This window comes from Rhamphochromis longiceps, linkage group LG6 (assembly GCF_057381845.1).
Source record: "Rhamphochromis longiceps isolate RC_006_pf linkage group LG6, R_longiceps_female_GT1.1, whole genome shotgun sequence".
Taxonomy (NCBI): Eukaryota; Metazoa; Chordata; class Actinopteri; order Cichliformes; family Cichlidae; genus Rhamphochromis; species Rhamphochromis longiceps.
Window position 1 is genome coordinate 8,819,849 of NC_140562.1, and position 17,611 is coordinate 8,837,459.

At 39.0% G+C, this 17,611-nt stretch overlaps 1 protein-coding gene across 5 annotated transcripts in view; it reads right to left on the minus strand.

Moving 5' to 3' along the window:
* The window catches only part of LOC146667471 (uncharacterized), a 29,990-nt gene extending 12,406 nt beyond the window's left edge, over nt 1-17,584 (minus strand). Inside the window, exons 1-5 of one of the 5 annotated variants that reach the window (XM_085409141.1) lie at nt 17,369-17,584; nt 9,624-9,747; nt 9,498-9,542; nt 281-363; nt 97-177 (exon numbers count right to left, since the gene is read on the minus strand). In XM_085409141.1, the coding sequence (XP_085265267.1) occupies nt 97-177; nt 281-343 (144 nt within the window). In that variant the 5' untranslated portion in view covers nt 344-363; nt 9,498-9,542; nt 9,624-9,747; nt 17,369-17,584. Of the gene's footprint in view, nt 1-96; nt 178-280; nt 364-9,370; nt 9,543-9,623; nt 9,748-17,368 lie in introns of all 5 variants that reach the window. The other 4 variants (XM_085409140.1, XM_085409137.1, XM_085409142.1 and 1 more) reach the window with 4 other exon arrangements.
* Between the last annotated feature and the right edge of the window lie 27 nt (nt 17,585-17,611).

Sequence of the window (17,611 nt, forward strand, 5' to 3'; positions counted from 1 at the left end):
GTTTACACGTTTAAATAAATTGCTGTACCTACTTCACATTTTCCTAGTGGTGGTTCAAGACTTTGTACAGTGCTGTTGTGACTTTTTCTTACTTACTTTCCTTTTGGCCCTCCTTCTTTCAGCTCTCCTTCTTGTTCTTTCCTCATCATCCAAATCTTCTTCATTGTGCATCATGGCCTGCTCCACAAACAGGAGCAAACACACACACATTCATTCCATGACTGGCTTTAAACACAAGCTGACCAAATGATGACGCATAGTTTATAATCGCTCAGTGTACCTGTGATGACTTCTGATCCTTCCTCCTGTGTGATGGGTCATGGGGTCCATTCTGAGCCTCCATCTCCTCCTGTCCAGAACCGTCTAGACACAAACAAACAGGAATATTCTCATTGCACTGAGCCGTTTTCCTGCAAAGTGACAGGACACAAAAGGCATGACGCGAAAACACAAACAGCCACTTTGCTATCAGTTTAACTGGGCCTCTAATGACGGGCATTTGACTATATTTTCTGTTTGTCTGTAGAGTACGAGAGCACGTGCTCAATTCAGATCTCTGACTGGCCAATTTCCCTTGCAAAACCATGCAGGTGATCGTGTGGCAGCTTCTTACAGAAGGAAAGGAAAGGAGGAAACACATAAATGTGTCACCTTATCTGGTCTCATGTTTCCCCTTCTTTTTCAGCCTTCTGGGCAGCTACAATAAACACAACTGCTATTAACTTATTTAAATACAGGCCACTGTACATCTCTATTCTTAAAGCGTGAAAGAAAAAGCACAACACAGGATCACGGAAAGGTCAAAACTAAGATGTCAGTTTGCTGTTTGGGTCAAACAGACGCTATGTAAAACTCAAAGTACAACAAATATATCAGTGCCAAGTTAGATATTTGTTTAAACTGAAAAACATGCAAATAAATCTGCCTGTTTCTCCTGATAACGTCAGTGGGTGCATCTACATCATTCAAGACCACAAGACAATTTTCCTTCATGTAGTGCTTCCAGCTTACGTGCAACTGAAGCTACTTTGTTGTTTGTGTAAAAGGCACAGATGCAGGTGATTCTACACTCTATTTGTGGCATCAGTCTTTTCATTGATTCTTTTCTTTTCCCCCCTCGAGATGTTTGTCTCATGATTAAAGCCAAAATATAATCACAACTAACTCTGCGCTCTACACGATTCAATTGAAATTTTAATATGGTTAAAAAATATTGAAATCAGAAATGCAACTTGTTACAAAATGCAACATGCAAAATGTAAACAAAGCAGTTTTATGTAAGGAGTTGGGGAACTCCAGGCCTCAAGGGTCGGTGTCCTGCATGTTTTAGATATCACCCTGGGTCAACACACCTGAATCAAATGATTAGTTCATTACCAGGTCTTTGGAGAACTTCAAGACATGCCAAAGAGGAAATTTAGCCGTTTACATGAGCTGTGTTGGAACAAGGACACATCTAAAACCTGCAGGACACTGGCCCACCCCTGAGTTAGATGGTAATAAAGCCATCTCCATTGACAGGATCAGATAATTTAACAACTTAGGCTCTGGTTACGCAGGTCTAGAGACTGATTGGTGACCACCTTACAACCAACACTCACTACGGAGAAATGTGTATTTTCCAACCAACCATTGATTTGTTGGCAGTTTAAACCCTTTAGATGGTAAGTGACCACCTGGTGACCACTAGGGAAAACGTGTATTACCAACCACTAGTGAATGGTTGCTGTAAGATGAAGTGGTATACAGATCTGCAACAAAAATCTCCTTCAGATTGCTTTGTGACAGTTTGCCATAGTCTTCTGTAGTTTGCATTGAAGATGCCAACTTGTCAACCAGAAACTATTGCAAAGTACAGTGGAACTCCGACTTACGAATACCCCATTTAAAGAAAAATTCAAGTTACGAAGGCACTGAACGGCAATATTTCTGCCCATGTTACGGCAAAATGCCCGTGTAACGAAATCCGCTGGCTCTGATTGGCTGAGCCTACAATGCCCACAATGCCTTCCGAATCATGTGACAACCCCTTGAACAACGTATTGTTGTTCTAGTTAGCAATTAGCCTATAGCCTATCGTTCAGCATCGCCTCACTCAAAAGGTGCCATGGGTGATTCGACTTACGAGAATTTTTGACTTACGAAAGACACTCGGGAACGAATTAATTTCGTAAGTCGGGATTCCACTGCACTTTACAGCCTTACTTACTTACAATCCAAGTCTCCAAGAATAGAATTACAACTAACAGTGGTAAATAACTAACAGTGGTAAAAACAATGAGAAAACACAGAACTCATGGAAAACAGCCACCATGACAAGAATAACGACTAAATTCCAACAATGCTAAAAACAATGGTAAAAAAAAAAAAAACAGCCAAACAGCAAGCTTGACCAGAACACGAGGGACCTCAGACTGGACCAGAAGCAGTTAATAATGTCTGATTTAAAACCGTCAGTTGTTGAACAGGTTCTTATGTTGGATGGGAAGATTATTCCAGAGCTTAAGGCCAATAATAGCAGAGGCCTGATGGCTTTGAGTCTTTAGGTGAGAAGAGGGAACTGCGAGAACTTGTTAGGATGATGAGTGCCTCAGTGACCTGGAGGCAAAATAGGGAGTTAAAAGATAATAATAATATTAATAATAATGGATTGGATTTATATAGCGCTTTTCAAGGCACCCAAAGCGCTTTACAATGCCACTATTCATTCACTCTCACATTCACAGATGTGTATTAAGGAGTTAATACAGGGCGGTGTTTAAAAGCACATAACAAAAATGTAAAATCTTTAGAACCCCACAGGTAGCCAGTTCAGCTGAGCTAAAACAGGAGTGAAATTACAATCAAGCAGCTGCAAACAACAGAGATTGGAATTAGTCGAACTAAAATACAAGGAGCTGCAGTAGTCCTGCCAAAAAAGTGTGGATAACTGTTTCAGATCCTTCAGTGCAGCAGCGCTTTATCCCATCATTGTGCTTCTGTTTTTCTTTTTAATGTTATTGTGTTAAAGTGCACAGAACAAAAGAACATTTTGAGTGTGACTACTTCTCTACCTTTCTGTGTTCCTTTTTGTTTTTTCATGACTGTGACAGACCTAGTAGGTCCTAGCATGGTTTTTCCTATGTTGGCATGTATTACTTTCCCTTCCCTGACTAATGTTTATTACATGGCACCACAGTTGTGTCTGTTTGCATAAACATTTGCCTACACAGAGGGGTTTTCAACCAACACACCTTCTCCCATGCAGTCCTCAGCACGTAGCTCAACTTTGTGTATGCTGAAGGCTGACTAGTTGACAATGCTGACAGATGTGAAAGAAACTCAATGATTAAAAATAAAATACACTATGAAAAGCACAGACAGTGGCTGCAGTGGGCATTTTTCACTGTTTTTAACACCTCGTTTCACTTCAACTCTTTATAGGTTACTAACGTTTCCACGCCTGGAAAGGACCAGCAGCTGCACATGTAAGAGTATCCCACAGGCTGGAGGGCTACTGTCTTTATTTGACAACAGCCACTTTTTGTAGGTAGACGGGCTGTCCATAACTCCTTATGGATTACCAATGGAGGAGCACATAGAGTCCATTGGGTATTGCCAGCTGCAGCTGACTCTACTTAGCAATTATACCAGGAGCACTTAAGTCCAGGAAGAGAGCTCCAATACCAGAGAGCTTTTCTCCAGTGTGTCCTGTGCATTTGTAGACTCTTAGTTTCTTAGAGCGTCCCTCCTTTTTTAACTTTCAACAGGTGAGTGGAGGCTGTGGTGAGGGAAACGCTTGTGGGCCACACGAGGAGATCATCATGCCTGAAAAATGCCTGACACATCTGAGACCCTCTGGACAGAAATAGTGCTCAAACAGCTAGAAGCATTCTAGAAATATTTCACTCTTGCTCTTGTTTAATTTTCAGCTGAACATTACCCAGTAAGTTAAACTTTTCAAATTCAAACAAGACACATTTACCAATCAATCAATTATTAAAAACTCAGACGGGATGCCAGAACTGGGATGGTCGAAAAAATGTCACACCCAACCGTTTCACAGATCAGTGACCTCGCGCTTAAACTAGAAGCAGGGAGGTCCAGAGCAGCCTGTGCATTTCAAGTGACTATATTTACTTTTTATAGAATATTTGACATGCCACTGAGATTTAAAGGTTTCAAGGGTTACAAGGGAACCTCCACCTTTATCACACTTGTTAATGACTATATTTGCAAGACAGTGAATCATGTAGTAGTTAGAGGTTAATAAAACTGCCTGCAATTTTTTTACTTCCTGAAAAATCAATATGTTGAGTAGTCATAGATAGTTAGTAACTTGTTGAATTTTTTCTCTCTAAAGTATTTCCTTAATAGGTTGCCAGTTTGAATAAACCATGTAATATGCAAACTTTGTCTGGTAAACATATTTAAACATTCATCAGACTTTTCTATTTAGACCAGAAGTTGGGTGAGATGCCAATTAAAGGAGCCACTGGTCATTTTAATTCTTGTGTGAGTTTATTTTTCAGCCATTCAAGATTTGGTCTGCTATGTTATGAACAACAGAAGAGATCAAATGAAACAGATTTGAAACAGATTCTCCTCCTGCTGGCCACATACAGAATGTAAAAGGGAAATTTTTCCAGTGTGTTTTGTGTTGGTCATCATTTTGTAAGTGCAAACTGATAGACTTGCAGAGAAAGAGCAGGCATAAAATCATTAAAATGTTTAAATCACTTTTAAAAACACACTTTTTTTCAAAGGCCTTCTAGGAGTGTTATCAGAGCCAGTTTGTAGTCAGTTTTTGGTCATTCTTAATCTTTTTACTTTGTTAATCTTATTCATTGTATATCTTATTGTTTATTCTACTCATGTTGATTTTTTTTTATCTTCTTTTTCAATTATATATTTGTTTTGTTTATTGATTTCATTGTATGCTTAAAGTATGGTTTTAACTGCTATCTCTGTTTTATTATTGGAAAGCACTTTGGTCAACTTTGTTGTTTTTAAAAGTGCTATATAAATAAAGTTGGATTGGATTGGATTAAGAATCCTTTTGTGAGTCAGTAATGAGAGCAGTTTTCTGTTGCTGAGCTTCCATGCAAGCTGCGCTCTGAACAATTTGTTCTGCTGCCCTCGGAGCAAAAAGAAGTCAGAAGTTCAGTCGGAGAGCACCCTGGAGAATAAGTCCATTTCATAAAATGTCTTGTGTTATCAGCCTGCTGCGCAAAAACAACATCAAGCTATCTGAGCTCTCAAGGTGGTAAATTTTTAAGTCTTGAGGCTAAGGCTGATGATACATTTGCACACTCCTGGCATGTAGCCACATCTTTACCTCAGCTATGTCTTCCTGATATGAAGCAAACCTTTTCAGTTATCGTTGTGAAAAACCAAGACCACGTAGCAGAAGGAAACCAGAATTATCTCATACTACCTGTCCATTTGCATTGCTTGATAAGAAATTGAGTCGGAAATGTGGGAATGAGTGGGAAATCTCTGGCGCTAAACGTACATTGGTACAGATTGCCACACACACACAACAAAGTCTCCTATACTCCCAAATATGAAGGCAAAGAGGGGGAAGGAAAGAATATACTTTATGGTGTCATGCGAACATTTTTACCCCTCAAAAACAACATTGCTGCAACTGGTGCTAAGCAGAGCAGACTTTTTCATCAGAAACAGTAAGACACTGAATCGTTTTACCTTTCCGAAATGGCACCACCTGACTCAGTGGCACCAAAGACATGCAAAGGTATGAAAAGAACAGGAAAGAGGGAAGATGTTTACACGGGTGCAACAGGCTTGTTTTGAATTATCATCCACATTTAGCCAATGTCAAATTACAGTTTGAAACAACATCACCACAACATAAATACCACTTACATGAAGACAGCCTATAGAGAGCTATTTTACAGTATGCATTGTGGGGTTTTTTGGGTAGGGCTGCCCTCCATGCTTTAAATTCATGTGTTAGTAGTGGAAGATCAGCTGGCATGAACAGATTTCAATACATATGCAAGGTTGCATTTTATATGTCATCAAATCAGGTGATATCTGTGGTGTTTCATTTCATACTGTCTTTATCAGATTTACTAAGAATACAGTAATCCAAAGATATGCGGACAACAACTGATTAATATGATCATGTTTCAGGGGAGCTTATTGTCTGATGATTTTAGTGTCAGAACCGTCTTTTTCTTTGATGACACACAGCCTTCTAATGCCACCGGTTTAATGTAGCCAGCATAGTTTCCATTTATATTCATTCTTAAAATATTTGACTACACAAATGAAATGTGAATGACCATTTTATGATGAAACTGAATGAAGCTGGATGTTTTGATGAGGCATTTATACGCAGTTGTCTGAAGTGCTTAAACTGTGTACATGCAAAAGCAGACACTTTTTTCAGATTCTTGCTTTGATTTTGCTCATGTATTCGATTCTTCTTCTAGAGAGTTGTACTCAAAGTAAATAACTTGCATGTAAAGCACAATTAATGCAAAACAGTGGCGTCTTCATCCCTTTTTTGTGCTGAACTTGAGTTAAAAATCACATGCAGACACTAGCATACTGCTCTGATAGAGATTCTCATCTTGCAAGTGAATGAAATGCCCCAGTAATAAGACGTAATATGAATAATGCCGAGTGCTGCAGAACAAAGCGCAATATGCAAGTCCCGATTTTTATTTCTGTCAATATGATGAGAAAACAAGTTCTCCTGGAGGATTTGCTAGTTACGCTACTAAGTAAGCTAGATAGTTACATGTTACAACATGTGCATCCTAATCATTTACTAGCTTCTTTTTGCACTGACTGTGATTAAGAGGCTTCATGAAGTCATTCATTTAACTGGCACATTTAACTCCATCCAACTTCATGACAAAAGAAACATGGGATTGAAATACAGCCAGGGCTATGACAATGTGGACTATTAGACTTTTTTTGTATGCATAATCAACATAGACTCAAAGGTTCAAAAGTAAAAGGACAATTCAATAAGAGGAGGTTTCGTGGCTAGGTGAGGTCTATTCTTTTATCATTTTATATCAAACTAAATTGACTTACTAAAAGATTTAGATTTTCTTTTCAAGGGTTCCAGAGATATAAAAAAAAAAAATTTTTTTGAAATGGCCAAAGCACTGTGGATATATGGATGATGGCAGAATTATTTCCTTGGTTTAAAAAAGGTCCTTCAAAATATCTAGTCAAGTCAACACTCTCACACTCTTGATGAAGGAGGCATATTGTTGTCAGGGTCTACAATCAATAGATTCCTTTATGAATCCAAACAGAGTGGGTTACACTCAAAACCATAAAGACCAGATTAGACTGGAAGAGCCTGCAGAGTTCTGGAAGAAAAACTTCTTTGGACAGATGAAACAAACATGAACTTGAACCAGAATGATGAGAAGAGAAAAGTATGGCAAGAAACAGAATCACGATCACAATCGCATTACATTATCTGTCAAACATGGGCAAAATATTCATGAAATGGCTGCCAGTGGAACGACGCTAGTGTTTATTGATGATGTGGCTGCCAGCAGAAGTGGCAGTGCCTTTGTTTTCATACGCACATGGCGGAAAACAAATGCTGCAACTTCAGTGGTGTGGAACTGGTTTAGCTTTTGTCCGTCAGATACACAACTAAGCACTATTTTTGGTAGAGCGTGCTAGCGGGCTGTCGTTATTACAGTTTTTTTGGAAAATACGGCACACTTAAAATCAATCCTTTGATTTTTCTGAAAGTCGACAGAGCCCCTTATCATCCCGTGTGCCTTATGTTTGAATTCTGGTTGTGTTTACTGACCTCAAATCGATTTTATGTACACGGTGACAGCACTCGAAAATCTGTCAAATGTTTTAGTACGACTGCTAAGCTATGAAGCCGCACCGCTTGATGGATTGTCGGAGCATTACTGCTATTGTAGGCAGGAGCCTTGCAAAGTGATACGTACTGCGCTTCAACATAGTATTACCGTATTGTGTGTATAACCTCTTTTTACGTTTTGTGGATATTATACATGCTTATGCTGAGGATATGTCGGCCAATTTCCACTGGAAATGCCTTTTGGTTAAACTGTCAGCAAGGATTTGCACTGTTACATTTTTATATAACTTTAATGCACATAAAATAGCTGCTTATTTAAGTGAAAATACATTGATGACTTTTTTTTTCTTTTTGCACCAATAAAGTTGTGGAGTTGTAAAGTGTCGATTATATTGTCAGTTATATCCTTATTGCAAATGTAATGTGTTTCAAATGTATAAATGTATAATGATAAACATTTTTGGTCATATTGCCCTGCTCTAACTCCAAACCAAATAATAATGACCCAAAGCATGCTCAGAGCAAAGAAATTGAATAGTCCTCAAGGGACAAGTCAATCACCTGATCTCATCCTGAAAGAGCAGGATTTTAAGTTACTGAAGACAAAGGTGAAGCCAAAGAGACTCACAAACTACTGAACGTGGCTGCAGTACCTTGGAGAGAATCTTAATGGATTAAACACCATGATGGTGATTTCTAAGGTTATTTTGCCATGAGTCTTTGTCTCAAGTTTGTTCTTAAATTTGCTCGAGAAAACACATTCATTTATTGAACGAGATTATACAGGTGTGTGATACATTCGGATTATTTGTCACAATCTGCACCAGATATTTGGAAATGCATCTAGAATTGTCTTTAAATTAATCTGGGAGCATGGGAAAAGACCACTGGAAGCATCAGGTCAGAAGATGCAAATTCAATTAACGCAACAGGAAACGAATATCCTAAAAATCCACCATTTTCTCCTGCTTATCCTTACCAGAGTTGCAAGGGGGCTGGCGCCCATCCCAGCTTACCATCAGGCGAGAGGCAGGGTACCCCTTGGACAGGTCACACATAGAGACAGACAACCATCCGCACTCACATTCCCACCTATGGGCATTTATATTAGTAAACCTAAGCCACCAACATAATTCAGAATACAAATCAGACATGTTAGTTTGCATTTAAATTAAATGTTAATATTACTGCTGCATGTGATGAAATTTCTTAAGGGTGACTACAAGATTCCACTGTGATGAACAAGCATGTCAATCAATCAAGGCTTTATTCGCCACATGCAGATTGCCCTGCAGTGAAATGGGACCCCCCCGACCTTACACACACAACACAGACATCACATGGGGATACAGGTCGGAGATCGGTAGCGTTACGAAAGAAACACTGAAATGTACACTACAATGGGAAAGTCCAAGAGGAAAAAAAGAGACCTCTACTCATGCTGGGCTCCTATGGGAGGTGTCAGGTTTTAGTTAACGGACTCAGGCGCAGACCGGGACTCTTTACAGAGTTTACAAATTTATTTACACAACGACACCAGGTGATGCTATTTACAACGTGCTGGAGGGAGGGGAGGGGGGTCCAGGGTTCCGGGGTATGTGAGGGGAAAGACGGGAATCCGACGCCCTCCAAAGGCTCTCTCTCTTCACTCCCCACACTGGGGAAACACAAATCCACTCACTCGTCCACGGGATGATAGGCAGGCAGGGAAAGGTCCGGGAAAGGTCTGTACACAGAAACTTTAGTTAGAGGCGAACAGACGGAAAGAACTCACAGATTCTGATTCACAAACTACTGAGCGACTGACGCTGATAGCTCAACGATCCAGCGACGAGTGACACAGTGCTGCTGTCTTAAATCGGCCTTGTGATCATCCCGATAGGCAGCAGGTGCGTGGGCCAGGGGCGGGAGCCCATAATGAGCTGGATCAGCTGGTGAGGCACAGGGACCATGACAGGAGGACAGGATATCAGGATGATTCAGCGAGTTATGACTGCTCTCTATTCAGCCTAGGTTTGTAATATTTACTCAGCAGATTAAGCACCATGGGAGCTTTCAGATCAGGTATGAAAGGCAACATTAAGTTATGTGCTACATGCATGAGCTTGTGTGCAATCTCCAAAATGTTAACAAGAGTGTGTACTGCTTTAGTAAGTCCTCCAGAACTGAAACAGGGCAGCAGGTTGAGTCTACACTGCAGTTGTTATTTGCAGTAAAGAACGACAAGAATATGATTGGTGTAAAGATTCTTCTGCAGTTTATTAACAAGTGAAAAACGTAAACTTTTTACTGCAATTCAAAGAAATCTATGTAAATCCACTAATTCCTTCGAGTGATGTCATAAAATAATTGTTTTAATGATGTTTAAATTAGGACGTTGTGTTACATTCACATGAAAACAGAAAAATGTTATCTTTGTTCTTTCAAAGATAAATATATTCTCAAATCGGTTATTATTCAAATGGTGGCCCCAAAGTGACGTTACACAACAACACAGTCATGCACCACTAGCAATCTGAGGTTATCTTTCAAACATACATGCTGTTCTCCCAAAGCTATTTACTATTTTATGCTGACTGCAACAGAAACCTCAATATCTTCTCTAACTGTTTCATGGTTAAAAAAAAAGTTTCCAGGAAAGTGAAGCAATTCTATCCCCTGGACTGCTGGAAGAGTTTAAGGGTGATAAATAAACCCTGACCTTGCTCTAAAGACAAGCAGTACAGCAGAACAGAGAGGCTTCTGACTCAGACATACAGATAAACGAAACAGAGAAAGTAGTCTTTGCGCACATTTCACTGAAGTGGTAAGCTACCAAGGTCCTCGCATTTAATCCAATTATATCTTTGTGCGTTTTTTTCCATAAATGACAGTGTTCAAATTCATCTGCAGGTCTTCCAAGGCTGTTTACCAGTAAAGTATGCTAACAAAGCATAAGAACTGAGCTCAATGTTTTTTAATAATCAACTGCAAACTATTTTGGTGAAAAATAAAAAATATTAGACACATTTCAAGAGAGAGAGGCATAACTAACCTAATTGCACCGGTGAAATAAGGTCATTTGCTCGGATTATGTTTTTACTCACAGACACGTGGTATGACATAAATATGATTCCAATGACACTTTAAATCTACGGAGGAACCCCACAATAGCAAAGATGGTGGTAAAAGTCTAAAGAGTTGTCCACACAGCGAGTGATTCTCTTCTTGCTTTTTGCTTGGTAGTTACTGGACACTAGTAGACCAATCCCTCCAGTTGCCTAAGCAACCTTATAATGCATTAAACCCAGAGCATTGAATAGGAGAGTCGTGCCATCACCACGTGTGATGCTGAACTATTGCGAGACTCCATCATCCTCGCAATAGTTCAGAATGTTAGTAACATATGCTAGCCGCGCCATAGCATTATACCAGTATAAAGGTTTGAGATGTATTTTAAAAGGCAAGAACTTAAAAAAACAACTAAAAAGCTACTCAAGGGCTCTGGTTTAAACCTATTCCCTCAAATCTCAAACAGTAGCATTCTTTGCTCTCATTGTTAGTTTCAATCACTCACCTCAAAGTTGGGAGAAGTTTAATTCCGGTTAACCCGCCCGCTTCACAATGCCCACAGTTATGTCACTTGCTGTGACTCAAAGTCACTGAATGTCACTGACTTTCTATGGCTTCTGATTGCCAACCTGCTGTGTGGACACTCCCTAGCTTCCAGAGGAATTTTTTTTTTTACTTTATTCTTTTCTTGTTTTAGGAAGAAAATCAGAAATCATCTTATGCAATTTCTAAAAGATAGTGATTTTATATCCCAGCAACCACTAAAATTAAACTTTACTTAGATTATGTTTGTGAATACCTGCCTACCTTCATCAATACATCATCTTGAATTTTGACACAAATTCTTTCATGCTTGGAAGCTCTGATACACATAGGTCCATAACCTTTGGACAATGGCACTTCTTTTTTTTAATTTTATTTTTGCCTCTATAAACTACCAAAGCTAATTTTACAGAAGCAGTAGTAAGACTGTAGACTTCCAGCTTCCAGTTACAGCCACTTTTATGAGCAGTCCTTCAATTTCAGAGGCTCAAAAGAAAGTCAACAATTAACTGATTGTTTCATAACCAAGTGAGGTCTGTGTGATAAAATATGTGGCGCTGATTCCTCACACCATTTACAGAGCAGAGGAACTTGCTTCCATTTTCCAAATTTGAACCGTAATCAACTTAAAAAGAAAATAATTTTACATGTTTACATTTAGGTAACAAGTTTCTTATCCAGCCTCTGTATTATAGCTGTGACATTAAATTCAAAACGGGTAGTTCCCCCTATTTTAGCAGCTAAATCCTTTGGCTAATTAGTGCCGAGGCTAATCACACACAGACGCACCCAGTTTTGTAAACAAATACAAGACTGAAAGACGCATGCAGGACATGCTATCGCTCTGACTCATGTGTGTCTTTATGTGTTGCTTCATTGCAGTAAGTAGATCACTATAATTCCTGATAGGACAAAAAATGAATTCATGGTCTTCTTAATCATATTTGTATTGGGGGGGGTGTATATATTCCTGTCTTATTTCTATGCCATGTTTAGTTTTCACCAAACATGGTGCTGTGCATTATGTCCACAGCCAAGTCTTAGTCTTCTAGAGGTTTTGTGTTTGTTCCCCTCCAAACAAGCCTTTCTTTATCCGTCGTGTTCGAATTGTACTTTCATGCTGACTGAGGTCTGTTGCGTCTGAGATGTAGCGCTAGGATTTCTGTGAGGATTGCATGGTCTGATCTTGGGGTGAATTTGCTGGGACGTCCACTCCAGTCACAACCAGTCACTGTCTGTGACTAGGGTTTTTATGTGTTACTTAATTCCAGTAAGTAGTTCATTATGATTACTGATAGGGCGGTAATCATAATGAAGCCGTCACTGTCTGTGACTGGTTGTTTTTCAATTCCATTCCTGTCCTATTTAAAAATGTGTTTGTAAAATGATTATCATGATTGAAACCACAGGGCCAAATGTGCTTGACAAGGAATAAAGCTGCCCTTTATGATACAAAAGCTGCTGTAACTTTAACTTCTTCTGTTCTCTGTGTATTTTGGAACCGGGGGAGGTTGTGCTTGAAAGCTTTACTCTGATTTAATGCCAAAATCTGTGACTCTTAACTTGAAGTGTAACATCTTTTAGTTCCTGAAAATTTACCAAGCGATTAAAAGAAAACCCATTGGGACCTTTAAGAGATTTAAGAGAATGAGCTGCTCAGTCACCTCAATAACATTTCTTTTTTTTAAATGTTTAAATGCTTGTTTCTTATGCAGCTATTTAGGAAAAGCAGCTCTTTAACTGGAACTAGAAAGTGAAACGCAATTCATACTTGGAACTGTTTTTCGTAAGAGTAGTAAGAAGATGCTGATTTCAAATTGTGTTTAAAGTACCGAGACGTACAATTCTTCTTTAAGATGTGAAATAACATAAGCACTGAAAAGTCAGGGGAATGACGTTCCCAAGCAACACAGTCCAAGGACACGAGGAATGATGAACATGGTAGTACTGATACGAAATACGAAATAAACCTAATTTATGTCTAGAGGTTATAGATGGCAGGAAGAGGACCGTGTTAATGGTGTAGGCGTTTGTTTAACCAGAAAATTAAATATCTTCAGCTGCCAAAGTCATGATACAGACAGCAAAGGTCAGAACTTGAAAGAAGACACAGTGTGATGAAGGATGTTGGGTCTAGTAATGCTTCAGATTCCTGTCGACTTTTTATTACTTTGTTGAAGGAACATGATGAATTTAAAGTGTATCATCAGTTTTAAATGTACATGAGCTGAGTGCATATTATCCCATATGGAAAAGATCTAAATCTTATAAAGTTTGTATCTGTCTTGTGTGAAACTTGTATGAAAAGCATACAAGAATTAAAACAGATATAAGATCCCTTGAAAAATTATATAAATGAAACTTGTATGTTTTGGATACTTCCTAAAACAATATATGAAAGTAATGAGAAAGTGGCCACTTTCATGAGTAAATCATGTAAGCCTTATATGATTCACTATATGAAGTAGGCCACATCTTATGCAAAGTTTTTTCTATTTCTTTTCTATATGGGATATTACACACAGATATTTAATCATGGATCTGGCAGGTTACCTGTAGATGATCCCACTCAAACTGATCACCATGACTACTGATGTTCTAAGAAGTGGGTCTCTCAAGTCTTTCTATCATTATCATTCGATACTGGTGTATCCACCGTAAAGGGCATCCATGTGGGTGCTCGTCACACGTGGTGTGTCGCTAACATATACGCCACGCCATCGTATATCAACAGGATCCCAGGATACGCTCAGTGAAACTAAAAACAAGCTGAGTTCAATACCTGCCTATTTTTCTTTGCATTTTCATCACTTGAAAGTCATTAATGTTCCACAGGGTGTGGTTTCCACATCACAGCAGTCTGCATCCTATGTGGACGATTAGGAAGGGCTGCACGATTACAGCCAACACAGTTCAACATTGAGATCATAATAATTTGTCACAACTTTTCATTGACTGCAGTGACAACATGTTTTTATTTCAATATAAACACAACAGTGCTTTTACATCTGTACTTTATATAGAAACACTATATTTCCAAAATTATTCACCCACACATTATATTCCAAGTGCAAAACTAACCCGGAGACTATCCACCACATAGTAGCAAGAACTAAGATGGAGGCTGAAGCAGCATACACTCAGAAGCACATCCAAGCGACTGTCAAACTCCTGATTTATGGTAAGGTTGGGGTCATCACTGATGAAGTCGTCTCCTCATGGGATTAAAAGAGAAATTTGTTTTAAAAAAACAAAGGGCATCCATATGGATAGACACTTTCAGCGATTGCCCAACACTGAATAGCACGGAAACTGAGCAAAATTAGAAAACTGTGGCACTAAGTGGGCAGGCTCACAGCTAAATTTAGCAAGTAAACTATGCAAACAGAGCCTGGAATGTCAACTAGCAACCAACTACATTGACATAGTTAAAGGCCATGTCATACATAAGGAATTTCCGTTTGGATTTAGTTTCAGGTTTCATTTTCATTCATAAAATTCTGTCTCAACATGTACCTTTGGTGGTTAGGGAAAAATTTAACTGAAAAAATTGAAAAATAAAAGTACAAAGGAAGGAGGTATTTCTTGTAGTGCTCTTTGGTACATTGCAGTGGAATGAGTGGTTTGCTGAACCTGCTTCTGCGTGAGATGAGGCATGTGTGACGGAGATTCAAGCTCCAAACCAATACATAACCTCACTGACTTATAAATCACTTTCTTTAGTCTTTTAGTATTTGATGCCCCTGTGCACCCCACCATAGAGCACAGCACTGAACCCCAGGCACATAAAAGTCCTGTTTATTGTCATACATCTGTACGTCTGTATTGTATGAGTGATTTTGTTCTCCTGATGTTCACAAACAAGTTTTCCTGTTATTTCTAGTAATTTGATTTTTAAAAATGTATATGGTGCTGAATTAATTGAATCCCTAATTTTAAAAATTGTTTAAAAGTCTTCTCATTAAAAGTCCTTTCATGGTGATTTTCCCACTGAGGAAAGCCCAAAACTTCTTTGCGGAGGGCACCAAATTTGTTTGTATGCAAACAAAATTAAAGTACATTTTACTGCTTTCAGTAAAATTCAACTTTTATTTTCTGTCTCCTGCTGCTGGCTTGAATGCCCCATATTTGGAGTGTAGACACTTTTATTAAGTCTTCATTACATGGATGACGTTATTACCGGTCATGGCTGACCATAAACTTAAAGGTTACAGTGGTGGTCAGACCAGTTCCTGTACATTCTTGTGGGGCTGGCGTGCAGCTCATTTGTCAGTCAAATATTTTTGGTTGTGCTTATAATCCTTTTCCAGCTGAGTCTAAACATAGTAAACGCCCAAACAGGGCACCTAAGATCTAATTCATTTGCAAACAGAAATGGAAATCATCATAACAGAAGACCAAAAGTACAATTTTGAAGCCATAAAGGTCTTAAATATGAACTGTGTGGCACCCATCAGTATAAATGCAGACTTTATAAATGACTTTTAAAATAATGTTCAGCTTTAAAAACAGCAAGCTGCTGTAGTGAACTATTTACCTTGTAGTGTTCACTCTTTAACTTTAGTTAAACAGTTGATTAAAAGTGTGAATAGCCTTTGGAACTAAAGGGTCTTCGGTCAATGTCATTTGTATGCTCTGTTTACACACTACATAGCAGATCTATATGAGTGAGACAGACTACAAAAAACTCAGATTATTATTACTCAGTAGTAATAATAACTTGGATGCTCATATATGTGCTTTGTTCACAACAGACACTGTTATAAATTAGTGATGCACCAACCCTGTTGGTAATTTGATACCTCAACTCAGGATATCTGCCAATAAAACCATGTTCCAGAGCAATCTTTCTTTATCCTTTATTTATAGTGTTTTTAAAAAAGGCAAAATGCCACAAAACCAATCTCCAAAACCTCACAGCACTTTAGTAATCTGAATGATTCCTATAAAAGCCATGGATTACTGTTGGCTGCTACTGGCCTATTAGTCACACATAGCTAACAATAATCAACTGGCAATAACAATGATGTGTGTGTGTGTGTGTGTGTGTGTGTGTGTGTGTGTGTGTGTGTGTGTGTGTGTGTGTGTGGGTGGGTGGGTGGGTGGGTGGGTGTGTGTGTGTGTGTGTGTGGGTGTGTGTGAATGTGTAAAAATATTACTAGTATTATAAATCAGTAATGTCATACCTGATACTCAATGGGACATTAATAGGATTGTGTAAATACATATAGTGCATGAAGCTGAACTCGGATTAAAGTAAAGTGAAACAGGTGGCAGCTCTGGCAATAACCTTCTTCAAATACAATAAAGGTATAGATGGCCAGTTACTATTACTGTGGTTGGTTTGTGATTGTCTCCAAGGTATGTGTATTATACATAAACACTGATAACAATTCCAAAGAGCCCTCATTTCTCCCCAGAAATGTTACTTTGGTGAGCTCTGGGCTCTCACTCAAGTCAGAACTCACTGTAAAATCAGGTCACTTACACAAACACGAAGAACAATTAAAATTACAGGCAGGAGTGACTAAAACGCCCACTCTCCACCTGAGTCCAACTTCTATTAACCTAAAAACACAGTTTGGTCTTATAACACTCAAAAAGGCCACACTTCATTCATATGTAAATGTAACAATGTAGCAACTATAGAAACTCGGAAAATGCCACCAACATCATTATATGTTAGCAGGTGACGGATAACAGTACAGCTACTGAATCTCTGAATAGTCTGTTTGACTCTTTATGTTTTATACATCTTTCTGGCATATTTTTCTAACACATATACAGACTATTTCCGAAAGTTATTAATTGTGAGTGCTACTGAAGCCTGGACAATAGGGGCTCTGAGATACAGTATTCAATAAAAACAGAAAGTCCACAGAGCAACCAACCAGTGTCACCACTTTGTTTCACCGAAGAGCCGAAAGTTGGTAACGGCTGGCTGGCAGTATTACTCACCGCCTCTTAAGCCTAGCAGCCGGCAGATATCTCTGGTGAACTTCATCAGCTTTTACCGTCCACACATTAGCGGGCCTCACTCGGCATTAAATCCCAGCTGTCCCTCTGTACACAGTCACACACTTCCACCCTTCATTAAGCGCCGACAGCTCGCCGGTGCCAGTACCGGCTCATATGAAACATTCCCCGCTGATCCGCCTCCGATTGTACGGTCATCAAGTTAACTGGATTACAGCAAAACAC